General features: G+C 33.8%; 1 protein-coding gene across 3 annotated transcripts; it reads left to right on the top strand.

Annotated features, from left to right (window-relative positions):
- The first annotated feature begins 8,055 nt into the window (after positions 1-8,055).
- On the top strand, positions 8,056-11,576 carry LOC128185092 (paramyosin-like). 3 transcript variants are annotated; one of them, XM_052854768.1, is made up of 4 exons: positions 8,056-8,367; positions 8,476-8,878; positions 9,354-9,482; positions 11,093-11,576. In XM_052854768.1, exons 1-4 carry the CDS (start codon positions 8,164-8,166, stop codon positions 11,500-11,502), a joined length of 1,146 nt encoding a protein of 381 aa, XP_052710728.1. In that variant the 5' UTR covers positions 8,056-8,163; the 3' UTR covers positions 11,503-11,576. The 3 variants fall into 3 exon arrangements, with proteins under 3 accessions (XP_052710728.1, XP_052710727.1, XP_052710730.1); XM_052854767.1 differs by having other exon boundaries at positions 8,056-8,878; XM_052854770.1 differs by lacking the exon at positions 9,354-9,482 and having other exon boundaries at positions 8,056-8,878.
- Positions 11,577-14,105: the final 2,529 nt, after the last annotated feature.

Below are 14,105 nucleotides of genomic sequence, written 5' to 3'. Positions count from 1 at the left end.
AAATGTGTGCACAGTTTATATAGTTTTGACGTGTCATACTGTGACTTTAAACATATTATCACATATATATAATTCAATGCTGTTGATATGTTAATTGTTAAGTGGTGTTTTAACTATTCAGATAGTGCGAGATAAACAGCATTGAATTATATATATGTGATAATATTTCTACACCCCATGCAACACGTTGATAGGGGTATGATGTTTTTGAGCTTTCGGTCAGTGAGGCAATGTGTCAGTCATTAAGGCAATGTAACAGTCAGTGAGGCAATGTAACAGTCAGTCAGGCAATGTGTCAGTTAGACAGTCAGTCAGTGAGGCAATGTATCAGTCAGTGAGGCAATGTGTCAGTTAGACAGACAGTCAGTCAGTGAGGCAATGTGTCTGTCAGTCAAGCAATGTGTAAGTCAGTCAGTGAAGCAATGTGTCAGTCAGTGAGGCAATGTGTCTGTCAGTGAGGCAATGTGTCAGTCAGTGAGGCAATGTGTCAGTCAGTCAGTCGATCAGGAAACGTGTCAATCAGTGAGTCAAGCAATGTGTCAGTCAGTGAGGCAATGTATCAGTCAATGTGTCAGTCAGTGAGGCAATGTGTCAGTCAGTCAGGCAATGTATCAGTCGGTCAGTCAGACAATGTGTCAGTCAGTCAGTCAAGCAATGTGTCAGTCAGTGAGGCAATGTGTCTGTCAGTGAGGCAATGTGTCAGTCAGTCAGGCAATGTATCAGTCGGTCAGTCAGACAATGTGTCAGTCAGTCAGTCAAGCAATGTGTCAGTCAGTGAGGCAATGTGTCAGTCAGTGTATCAGTAAGTTTAAGTCAGCCAGTCAGTCAGGCACTGTGTCAAGCAGGTAGGTAGTCAGTCAGTCAGGCAGGCAGGAAATATGTCAGCCAGGCAATGTGTTAGTCAGTCAGACATTCCTGTTTTCTACCGCACACGAAGTTGCAAAGGGTATAATGTTTTTGACCCGTCCGTCAGTCAGTTCTGTTTTGTTTTGTTTGTCGTTAGAAAAAACGTAACTCCTCTTAACCCTCTGGCTGCGGGAGGGACAAATATGTCCTTTTACCACTGGCTGCGGGAGGGACATATATGTCCTTTTTAACGTCAATTTGTTTATGGCGTTATATGGGCGTTATATAGCGTAATTTTGTGCAATTTTGAAATAATAGCAATGTCTGGCTCTGAAATATTTTTTTAAAAAATGTTCTCAATATATTTTATATGTAAAAGTGTTGAGTTTTTAAGGTACATGTGTGTTTATTCGTAATATAAACTAAATCCAAAAATAAAAAATATATACATGTACATCGCCGCTGGACTTCAATTACGAAAAACAAAGTTATTCTTTTGTGATATATTTGTATATTAAAAGGAAAACAAAGCCAAAAATATCAATTATTTAATCGAATTATAAAGCAAACACATTTAAAATAATTTAATATGACGACTAAAATGATTTTTAAATTAAATGAAAACATCAAAACTGCAATGCATGCATTAATTTAACGTAATAAAAACATTTCTTTTGAATGTTATTAAATTGATTTTAACGAACAAAAGAAGCATTAAGATTTACTCAGAATTTCCTGTAAAAATGCAAATTTTACGTCATTTCAAAAAAGTGCGTCATTTCAACGGCGTTTTTGGAGAAACATGGATTCCGCTTCGGAAAACGAATCCGATTTTGAAGTTGTTTTTGAAGAATCTGAAACTGATGATGATGACGTTCCAGTTGTTGACCGATTATGGACAAATTTACGGTATGTTGAAAACTTTGAATAACCATGCACATGAAATTAATCCCTTCTCTCGCCATATGGGTCCTGTGAACCCTCCAGTGAATGATGCCCCCCCCCCCCCCCCCCTGTGGATTATTTCAACAAACTTACAGTTCCAGACGAAGGCAGGAATCTTATTGAAATTCTTGTTGAGGAAACAAATTGATATGCAAATCAGTTTTTGTCAAATCCGCAGTACAACCCTAAGCCATTTTCAAGAACTCTAAAATGGCACGACACAAATGTTGCAGAGATGTTCGCCTACCTAGGCTTGTATCTATCAATGGGAATTGTACGAAAGCCTAGCATTGAGGCATATTGGCAGGAATCTGAGCAATCATATCTTTTTCGCACTCCTGGATTTGCAGAAGTCATGACGCGGGACAGATTTCAAATTCTATCCAAATTTCTTCACTGCAATAATAATTTAACACAAATGCCACGTGGAGATGAGAATTACGATCCATCACACAAATTTCGACCAATTCTTGATCTTTTAAATGAAACCTTTCCAAAGGCCTATGACTCAGCTCGGGATTTAACCATTGATGAAAGCATGGTCGGATTTAATTAAGGTATACACACACATTAACACCATACCGGTATATCAATGGCATATATGTTTGTTTTAGCAGAGTCGGACACAGGCTTCAATGCTGCAATGCAGTTATATCCAGGTTACTGAATATTCAAAGTATTCAATCAACAATTTATTAAAGACATCTCTAATTCCACTTTCAACATTTTTAACGAATTTATCACCATGTAAAAAGTATATTTTACATATTGAGAATATTTTTTATAGCTTTAACTTGTTGGTAAATTGACTCTTCTTGTTTCTTGTGGAATTCCTCCTGACTTTGATGTAATGTAAATTAATGTTTATATCGAACCTCTTAACTGTAACAAAGAAAAAGAACATCAAAGTAATCAAATGTAGCTTTAGCAATCTAATTATTATTAGATGTTAAATCATATTGCAATCGCAACTTCTCGGGCCTTTCTGGCAAGCTCGAAAAAACACTTCTCGGGCCTTTCCGGCAAGCTCGGAAAAACACCTGTTTTTCCGAGCTTGCCGGAAAGGGCCGAGAAGTTGCGATTGATCATATTGCTTACTAGCGAGTAAGCGGGCGGATCTAACATCTATAGTACTATATTAAAATTATAGACTCGAATTTTTGGTCTTTAATACAAAAAAATCGGAAGAATACTGTCTTTTGTTTTATATATTTTTAACGTCGTCATTGGCATTTGAAGATTACCAATTTGTTTTTCTTTTTTCTCAGTTAAGCTTCGCTAATTAATAAGCAACGAAAATTCCTGAAAAAATCCCGGAAATCACCTGGATTTTTTGGATTTTACAATCTTGCGCATGCGCAATACATTCACGCTAACGGGATCTTTAGTTTATGTTTCCACAATATAACATCTGCATGAATAAACTTTATGTTCTTATTCGTTAACACTCAAACGAAATAATTTATAAAATAAATAACAACACATATATAGATGCAGAAGCGCTCTCAGAAGTGCAGTTTAATTATTACATGTATACAAATCACGTAAATCAATTTTCTTGTGTTCTTTTTATCTACAAAAACAAAACAACGCATATTAGTAATATATATATATATATTTCATAAAACCAAACATTTATGACTATCTTTGAGGGCGGGTGGGTGGGGAAACGTCTGCTTGCACTGAGAGAGAGCCTTCGAATGACTTAAAACTCAATTCTTTACCAAATCGTGCGTACCTTACGAGAATACCTGTAGAACAGGTTTTCTATAAATATAATAACCAATCAAATTGGTTAGTCTTCATAACAAACACCAGGTAAACACGTGTTCGATCGAAACACGTGTTGTAATACACTTGCTATATACTACGGAAGCCCGTTGGTGCCACTTAGAAAAATATTTTATCGGGCGGTTGCCAGATAATTATTTGGCGGCCGCCATATAATTTTATGGCGGCCGCCACATAATTATCTGGCGGCCGCCACATAGTTATTTGGCGGCCGTCAGATAAAACCTGGTTTCCTGATGCGCGCGCATGTTTTAATGGGAGCTTTTTAGGGAGTTGTGGATACACTCTAATTTATTAGTTTTATTAATTATTTCTGAAACTTGACATTAAATATCAATTGCAGAGCTTAGGGTTTTGAAAAAATGGTTGAGTTGAATGTATAGAAGACTTTGTTGTTAGAATCTAGAATGATGTTTATTTAAGAAATAAACAACGTTATTTAGTGAACATGGCGTTATGAATAGCAATTGCTCTGCTGGCATATTCCATGATGCGCGCTAGCGCATCATGGAAAATATGCCAGCAGAGCAGTTGCTATTCATAACGCCATGTTCACTAAATAATCGTTGTTTATTACTTATATTTGCATTTTACCACTCGCAAATACCCTGCATTAGCCTATACCTTGACATTTAGCTTTTGCATAAAAAATAAACGTTCAGACTGTAATCGTATTTTTTTTCTTCACATAGATTTGTTAACAAAATCAATGATATGTTATAACAGTAATTCCTTTAAAATGTTAATATAAGATATGTTTTAAATACATCAATTTAAGGCAGTTGGAACAAAACACATGATGTATCGTATAGTGGTTTAAATCTATAACGTCATTGATAATATATGACGTCACACCTTTATGACGTCATAGTACGCCAACAGTTAGGTACATAAATCATGGTATAGATCGGAAGAGTTATCTTTCCTTATACATTGAATTTTGTACATGAAAATATAAAAAATCAAACACTTTCGTTTTATTTAGGCACATTTTTATCATACAATAATAAATAACATTTGTAATTGATTAAAATTAAATATGAATAAAACTATAATACCTTGTATTTTATTTTAAACTTTAGATAATTAATATTAAACACCACATATTTTTTTAATTAGAAATATTCACACTATATATATTTAAAAATCATTGTATAATTGTTGAGAATTCCCCACCCGAAAGTCAATGGGGGCAATTGCGCATACAGCCAGAGCAATTGCGATTATAGAGTAATAATTGCAGCTCCTCCGTATGGGCTTACAATGGGAAAGAACAATGGATATGCAAATATAATACTTTGTGCCTTGTACTATTCATGTATGTTGTAAAACATGGTATTTTAGAGTTGATTCTGAACTTTTAAAACTAAACTTAACACCAGTTTAGGAAATCTTAACATTAAAAAACCTTAACTTGAGAGGAATTTTATGTAAACATGTATAAGTAAAGGAACGCACTGCCTTCTACATGTTTTAATTTTGGTATAAGAATTTACCAACGCAGATTAAAGTCAGCTTTATTGACCACGACAGCTAGTACAGGCAATATTTTCACGGGAGCAGATCCATCTATGACTTTATAAGGATAAACTAGGATAAGTGTGTACTAGCATTTATAAAAATAAAACTATTTAACTGACTGTGTTGTTAAACTCTTTTTCCAAATCACATGAAAGACAGTACAATAAAAAGACCGTGATCGGCCACAGTCTCTCTGGGTAAATCAAAGTACTGAGAGTACTGAAAGGCGGGGTCCTGAAATTTTGAATTTGTAATTGTTCACGTTTTCCTCCATTATGTTCCAAAAATTATGGGTTTGAATTAGTTGTTTCAATCTACATGTAGTATGCTAAAGTTCGGCTTTTTGCATATATCAATGCATTTTGATTATTTCCTACGACTGTGAAGGTAAAGAAGGAAATATATATTTGAACTATATTGCTATATTGTCTAAGCCCTGAACCCCTGACGTAAGGGTTATTGACATAATAACAATGCATTTTGTTTTCTTTGTATATATATAGGAGTAGAGGAAAAGATTTTCTATGATTTAACCAATTTCACTTTATGGCCATATTGGCCACCACGTGCACAATAGGGCTTGAAACCCACGGTCCATTGATTCCACAATTTAGGTCGAGGGGTTCATTGACATTATAATCATGCATTCTGATTTATGGGCAATGTATTTCACGATTTAGATAAATGACTCCATGGACATCATAATATGACATGAATATAGTTTTTCTCAAATATTTATGAGAGTAAAATAGAATAATTTTAAGATTAATTACTTTTTATCAATGAACACATCCTAAAGCTTGAGCCCATAACCGCCGATTTTCACAATTTTGATGGAGGGCTTAAAATTTATTATAAGAATTTTTAGCATATTTGATCCCGCCATTGAGGCCTTGGGGTGGTAAAGTAATAGATTTTACAATTTAGATTAAGAGGTTATAACTAAAAATGGTAACAATTGGCGTTGTAGTTTTTGAGATGAAATTAAAAGTGTAAAATTTACAACGGACGATGTACAACGGACGACGACGAATGACGACCAATTGCAATGGGTCACCTGAGTGACCCAAATGACCTAGAATGGAATGAAAAAATATTAAAACGAGACTTGTTTAAAATTTTTTGGCGGCAGTAAAGTAGTTATAAGCATCATTTGATAGACTAACGTGGTAGTGCGCATTTTTTTTTTATTACATACTTAATTTGCTTAATGCTTGTTACTGTCATTGATCGATTCAATGTATTTGAAATGTTTCAAACTGTAAATTCGATTTATATCAGGAATATTGAGAGGGAGAGAGGGAGAGAGAGAGAGAGAGAGATTATCAAAATGATTACAAATTCCATATAATCCTCTTTTTCCAATGAAGAAAAGCAATATTTGAGCATTTAAAGAAAATAAACTAAATGACCTTTAATAAGATTTAGATTCTGGGTAACCTTATTCTTAAATCAAAGTACTGAAGTTTAAAATTAACGATATGTTTTTTTTGCAAGGCAAGTTGTTTCTAATCTTTATTTGAATTACGTACAAATTAACTATATGAATTCTCAGACTTTTCCGACAAGAATTTTGAGAAAATCCCATATTAATCATGTTGTGATAGGTAAAATAGAATTAATTCCATCAAACTATGTAAGTTATCGAAATATTTCTGAAAAATTGTATGGATCCAAGCAATATTGAACTCCAGTCTCGTTCAATCCGACGCTCAGCTGTCGTAGCTAATCTCCGACAAGCAAGAGAGACTCTCTGCTTGTCGTAGATTTACGGAGACAGCCGAGCGTTGGGTTGAACGAGACTTTATTGAACTCTGGCGTAGGAATACATACAACTACAAACAATATCTAAATTGTTCGTATTATTTCAAATCTGACTATTTTCAAGGTATTAATAATAAATTCCTTGAAAGACAATGCTTCAGCATATATTACATTGAATTTATCAATTATTTTCAAGAACTAAGTCGTGACAGCGGCGATGATTTGTGCTGAGGTAAAAACACTGTTTCACTTCCGGTTTGCCAGAGTAACTGCATAGATGAGTTGATTAAAATCAACTCCCAAAAATCATGTATAGCACGTATTTATAAGTGATAATTTGTCTCTCTCAAAAGTCAAATTTGTTAACAAGTAACCTTTACCAGTCGTGCAAATTGTTCCTCAACTAAAATGAATCTAGTTTACACATCAAAACTAATATTGTGCAGTAAGAGTAAGTTGCTATGCAATAATAACCAAGCGCAATTTATGGTATATAAAACAATGTGTTATTAATGAAAGTATAATAAATATTTCATTTTCAAACTGGGATGAATTGAATGAAAACTTAATTTGCGTGTATTTTTAGTAGGCGATTCTTTTCTTTGAAGATATTAATATAATTCCTTGAAAAGTATGTTTATAATGTTGAAATGTTCTACAAAAAAATAGAAAAAAGTGCATAAGCAATGCTTCCTTTAAGACAAACACAAAACATCAAACGCTGACAAAAAAAACCGGACACGTCTACAATAAGTATCCTAAACTGGAACAAAAATGTAGACGTTTTACGTCATACATTCCATTACAAAGGCACCATAAACATTGTTTGCGTCAGACGACCATCGCCTGAAAGACGTATGAGAATTAACAGATTATCTTAAACGTCATTCAAAACAAGCAAAGTGTATTTTTTATACTTCTATTGATAAGAAGCATCCACATATTAAAACAAAAATGTTACTAGCAGTCATGGAATATATTTTTGCAATAGTTGTTCTAACAAAAAGCATTTACGTTATTGTTTTAGCGCCAAGTACTTTGGCAGTTCATTCGAGTTTTTATACTATTTTTATTAATTTTAAAGCATTCCAAAGCAAAAAGCCGGCACGAGGCATCGTCTTATAAACGTCCGAATCTTCTCGCCTGTTTGCAGCACTGTCGTGTCTACTTTTGAGGAATAATCTTTATTTGTAAAACTCGCTTGTAGTGAAGGACCCTTTTTGTTCCATATTGCAGATATTATTTGAAAAATAATATATGTCAGAAAGGACAGCACCTAAATAACAAAGCCGAACAATGAAATTGGTCATTATTTTAGCGATATGTGTTGGTTTTATTTGGACGAAGGCAGATTCTTCGCGTCTTACTGACAACAACAACAAGGCAACAACATTACAGGAAAACAAAACACCGGATTGTTACGAAATAAGCTTCCTACGACAGATGATTAACCAAGAGACCGTTATCCGCCTCGCTTTGGTCAAGAATGTCCATGCTCTGGTGAATGACATCAGCATTTTGAAAGAAAGTTTTGCGGCAAGTGAAACAAAAATATCAGATCTACAGCGGACGGTTGATGCATTAAACATTCAGGTTAATTCTCTTCAGCAGGAAAATGGCCAGCTAAAGAAAAGTAGCCTAATCAGTCAGGCCAAGAGCATGGAGCTGGAAACGAAATTTCAGAACGTTAGTGACAACGTTAGTGCTCTGCACGGACAGCTGAACGTCATTCAAAAAGAATCAGACGACAAAAGACAGGAAGTGTTTAACAAAACAAACGCTGTTCTCGATGATATCAAAATGGAAGTGCGATACCTCTCGGTCACCTTGTTGGATTTCAAGGAACGCACGGAAATTGAAAATGAATCGAGAGACAAGAAATACTCTGAACTTGAACGCCATTCGAACACATCAATTGAAAGTTTGAAAGTTAAAAATTCTTTAACAAAGGAGTTTGGTAATCTTAAATCATTTGTACAGAATCTACAGGACTCCCAAACAGAAATAACAGGTATTTACATGCATCTATGTTTTAAAAATTTATCTCATGGATATTTAAGGTGACCGCCAAAGTTAATTGAAAATTCTTTCTTTGTTTCAATTGTTTTTATTTTATTTATTTTAATGTTGATACTTATATAATAATTGAAACACCAAAGATTTTCAATTCCAATGTCAATGCCTTGATTAGAAAAATCAAAAGTTGTTTTCGTTTCGTTCCTCCTGCGAAGCGAAATCAATGCGTCGTCATTGAATCAGCGGGCTTAAAATAAAAAACAACACAACTGATTTTCCTTCGTGCTTTTTACAATGCATGTACATGTAGTGTTGTAGGAACCTCTGGTTTCACAAATTATCATAGGTCATTTATTTTACATCACATAAAAGACAAACTTGTTATAGTAAATAAATCTATACTTGAATGTTTTAATGTTTCAATACAAAATCATGTATTAGATTACAATGTATAATTATTATGTTTCCAGAAAACATCAACAGAACAGTTGCCAGGTTTGATGTACAGTTCACACTGTCAAAACATACGCAACACACCTTCTCATCCGCTTTAGCATCTTTGGAAACAGCTCAAACAAAGTTGTCCAAATCAATCGATGGTGAGATATACAGTAAAACACGCTTATAACGAAGTGCCAGGGACGGGCGACTTCCTTATAAACGTAATTCGTTCTATCCGTCAAATTTACATGAAGTAATAAAGTCTCAGGGAATGAAAACCACTTTGCTCTTAGCGTCAATTAATATTCTTAGCATGTTCGCTATAACCGTGTTTTACTGTATTTACTTTTAAACAAATCTTGTTATTTCTTTATTTACATTATTTTTCTGTGTTTTTGTCTGTGATAATACTACGAATTGATTTTGTAATGTATAAACACTATGCCGGATAATCATGCCAATGCGTAAGTACAACTTTTGTTTTCAGAGTGATTTACTATAAATGTAAGATATTTAGCTTTATAAATTTATTTCCCATCGGAAACTAAAAATTCCCGTTGAAGAAATAAATATAGATATTGAAAATCCAATAAAAACACCATAGCAATTATATTTCCTACAGGAGAAAAATAATTCGTGCAGAAATTTGATTCAGACAGATAGTTTTCCTATAGGCAATTAAGATTTCCTATCGGATTTCAAAATCCTATCGAAGTTTTGTTCAAATCCTATTAAATTTAAATTCCAATGGGGGGTCTTTCATTCAGGTAGGAAATTACAAATAGCCGATAGGATATTTGTTTTTCCTAAGGGCAAAAAGTTTTCCTGAAGTTTATTTCTTAAGGTGGTGTGTTTCAATCATACCTCTTTTTAAGGTTGTATGGGACATATGTCGATATTAATGTGCATTTTAATAAAAAATACTTTAGAATTCTCAAAATTCACAACATTTAACCAAAAATTACGTTTTGAGATTTTTTTGGAAAGGCAACATTTTTAAAATCGTTTGCAGGATACAAACGCACGACTTACGGATTCGTAGTAAATCCTCTAACCCACCGGGCTACGCTCTTAGGTGATGATTTTGGAAACAAAACTATTTATAAAATCACACTTGATTTTATTGTTTATTTTGATATATATAATGTCACAACATGGAGGCGTCCCATACCACCTTAAAGGTAATAAAGGAAATTAAAGGTAATGTATCTTACCTGAAAGGTGAGATACATTAATAAAATAGATGGTTATAAACTCCTTTAGCAATGGCCAGTTTTCTACCAACCGTTCTGTATTAATTAAGTTATCCAGACTTCTCGAACTTTTTTATTTGTTTAGATGTTTTACTAGACTTGAAAACAATTCTCCGTAAAATATCAAAAATTTTAAAAACACTAGAAAAAATTCTCTATAATCTTTTCAGCAGTGGGTATAATAAAAAATGAATTTGAACGTGAACTCACTTTAACGTTGTTGCAAACTATAGGATATTACGATGCATGCATGCGTGCTTAAAGACAGCAAAGCTGATGTGATTTTATTAATATTCATGGGCAGCAATTTACGTTGAATTAATGGAAAATCACACCCTCAATGATACATACTTAATGCGTATTTTGATTTACAAATCAATAAAATGTGTTATTAGAATATTGCATTTTAATGAACATTTAATTTTGTGAATCAACTTAACAACGAAATCAAAGAAAATCGGTATTAAACGAATATTGTTGACATAACAGAATATAAAGCAATTTGTTTATTGTAGATAAGAGTAACCACCATGCGTTTACAGCGGGTATAAGATCAGGTAACGATGGTTGGACAGGAGACACCCTAGTGTTCCCCGTAGTAATCTACAGTGAAGGAACAGGCTACAACCCAAGTACTGGTATCTTTACAGCGCCCACAGCGGGGACTTATGTGTTCTATGTCTCTGTTCTGTCTGCATATCAAAACTACATCAATTTAGTCATAGTTATGAATGGATCCAGTAAGGTCAGGGCCACGGCTTTTTACGGTAGTAGGAGCAGAGTTCAGATTGAACAGACCGGAACCAACCTTGTCATCTTACATCTACGGACCGGTGACAGAGTATGGGTCAAACGGTACAGTGGTACCGGTTACGCTAGTCATGATATTCCCATTACAACGTTCTCTGGATTTAAACTTAACTAGATGTGATAATTATACCGTTAATAAAGCAAAAAAAAACTTGTTTGAATTTTTTTCAATCAAAAACTTGAAAAGCACAGTTATTGTTCAATTTAAAGACTTTAACATTCAAGTATTTTGTTTTGTTATTATAATGCAGGTATTTATAGAATTTTCACACAGCATTTTGAATATATGTAAAAATTTTAGAAATTAAGTTTTTCCTTGTGTAAGAGATTATGTGTATTTAAGAAATGAATTCAATATTTATTTGTACACGATATAAAATGGTTTGGGGCAGTTTCGCTTTATAAACTGCGAAGCGTAAACTGTTTCAAACCAATTTATATCGTGTAAAACTTATAAATATTGAATTCATTTTAATAGTTTAATTTTTTTACTCATCATTACAGATAAAAACGGTCATTTGACCTTTAATTAACCCTTTCGCTGCCACGTCAAAAAAGACGTTATTACGCTTCAGTGCCAAGCATGACGTTATCAAATTCATGTTTTGACGTAACAATCTGACACAACGCGCCGTGCCATTTTTTTTTAGCGTTGCGGGATGCAGTTTTGTGTTTAATTAATAATTTCTAATGTTATTATCGAAAACAATGGCTTTTTATCTTTTTCTCTGTCATTTCATATAAGACGTTACGCCATTTTTTTTTTTATTTCTTTTTTAGCGTCGCCAAATGAAAAAGAAATGTAAAGAAAACCACGTCTTTCAAAAAATATCAATTTTTTCATTAATGATGCATGTTCCCAATCTTTAACAAATGCGTGCAGTTTTTAAAATAATCACTTTCTTATCCTGTCAATCTTTATTATAATCCACGCATACATGTGAATTTTTTATCATTGAAATTAGTTCAAAATCTATAAGATCTAATGCATATATCTCTTATTTGTTTGTTTGCATATATATGAGACATAAATTTCACGATAAAAAAGCTTTCTTATTCCTGAGAGAGAGAGAGAGAGAGAGAGAGAGAGAGAGAGAGAGAGAGAGAGAGAGAGAGAGAGAGAGAGAGAGAGAGAGTTTAAGTAGGTTGCCTTAAAAAAATTCATAAATTATCGGATTTCTATTTTGCAAACTTAATGACATGCAATGCAACCTTAATCATGTTTTTTACACCAGAGTTTCCCACAAATTGTGAAAAATGGAACTGAATGGGCGGGATTATCAAATAGTTATCACGAAAGTATATGGTATAAATAGCAATAACTAAGTTTTTCCCCCGAATAATTTGGACATTTCTTTTTAAAACATCTTCATTCGGTCTCGCACCGTATGGGATTTACTGACCATGTACAAACCATATTAGATCAACAGTAAACTATATGTGTAATTAAGCAAAACACCAAATGTTTTAAAGCGATTTTATATAAGCAGCTTACATTGTTTTAGAGCATGTATGCATCATTAATACGAAATTTTTGTAACAATCATTGTCATTAATAGCGGATAATTTTCAAAAACTAATTAATAAGTATGACGCAAATATGTTAGTGGTCAAGGTTTATCATGATGCAGTTAAAGAAATTTGCAAAAGGAATTGAATTTTAATGTGTATTAGATAGGCAGACAGACAGACAAAGAATGACAGTGCTAGATTGGTAAGCAATTCCTTCTTCGTTTTAATAATCATTTCTATGAAATTGCGCAAGCATAAACGTCCATCCAAGTTTATGCTCGTACAGTCAATTGGGGAAATTTCGAATCACCCCGCGTTCCCTGTTTTTAGAAAGTTTGATGTATCGCTCTGCAATGTACAAAACATGAACAAATGAAACTCTCCAACAGTCACCACCTGCAATGTAATTTACATAGGCGTCGGAATCGGGAGGGGGCTAAGGGGGGGGGGGGGGCTTATCCCCCACCCCACCTTTTTGCAAAGTTAGAACTAACCATTAGGCACATAGCATCATTGAGGGTTAGCCCCCCCCCACTTTTTCTCCCAGGAAACATATTTGTTCCTAAATTTACTTTGAAATGATTAAATTATTGAGAAGTTGGAGTCATAGGCATACTAGTCCCCCTCCCCCCCGGATTAGGAGTTTCATGATGTGGGGGGAAAATTTTTTGGTAGGTAAGATTTTTTTTGGAAGTATAGGTATACTACTACCCCCTGGATTAGGAATATCATGATTTAACAAAAAAAATTTTAGAAGGTAAGAATTAATTTTTGTTGTTGTTGGAAGTATACGTACACCCCCTCCCCCACTGATTAGGATTTTCATGATTTTGGGAATTAGGTTTTTATTTATTTTCTTTGCGTGTGCAAATTTTTCTGATGATAAGTGATTTATATAGAGAGAGTTTAAAGAAGAAATGACATTAATAAATTATTATGTGATTAAAAACTTCTCGCTAACCTCAGTAAAGGGTATTTGTGTGATAAAAACGCTGCTCAATATTCATTCCTCATTACACTGTATGCTTTTGCTTTATTAAGCGAGAAAATTGATATAGTGTATGTTTGTTACCGCATGCGCGGATCCAGAAAACATTTCCAGGGGGTGTCCGAGTGATAACTTTGTTTTCCAATGTTGGAGAGGGGTTTTGAGGCCTATTTCGGGAATTTTGCTATATAATCTTAATTTGAATTTTCCAAGAGGTG

This window comes from Crassostrea angulata, chromosome 5, assembly GCF_025612915.1.
Source record: "Crassostrea angulata isolate pt1a10 chromosome 5, ASM2561291v2, whole genome shotgun sequence".
NCBI lineage: Eukaryota > Metazoa > Mollusca > Bivalvia > Ostreida > Ostreidae > Magallana > Magallana angulata.
This window is presented reverse-complemented; position numbering and strand designations above follow the sequence as displayed.

Excerpts from the sequence above, each read along its gene's own strand:
- LOC128185092 (XM_052854767.1), top strand. The coding sequence starts at position 8,164 with ATGAAATTGGTCATTATTTTAGCGATATGTGTTGGTTTTATTTGGACG. Across the intron at positions 8,879-9,353 it reads CTCCCAAACAGAAATAACAG|AAAACATCAACAGAACAGTT; the intron begins GTATTTACATGC and ends TTATGTTTCCAG. Across the intron at positions 9,483-11,092 it reads GTTGTCCAAATCAATCGATG|ATAAGAGTAACCACCATGCG; the intron begins GTGAGATATACA and ends TGTTTATTGTAG.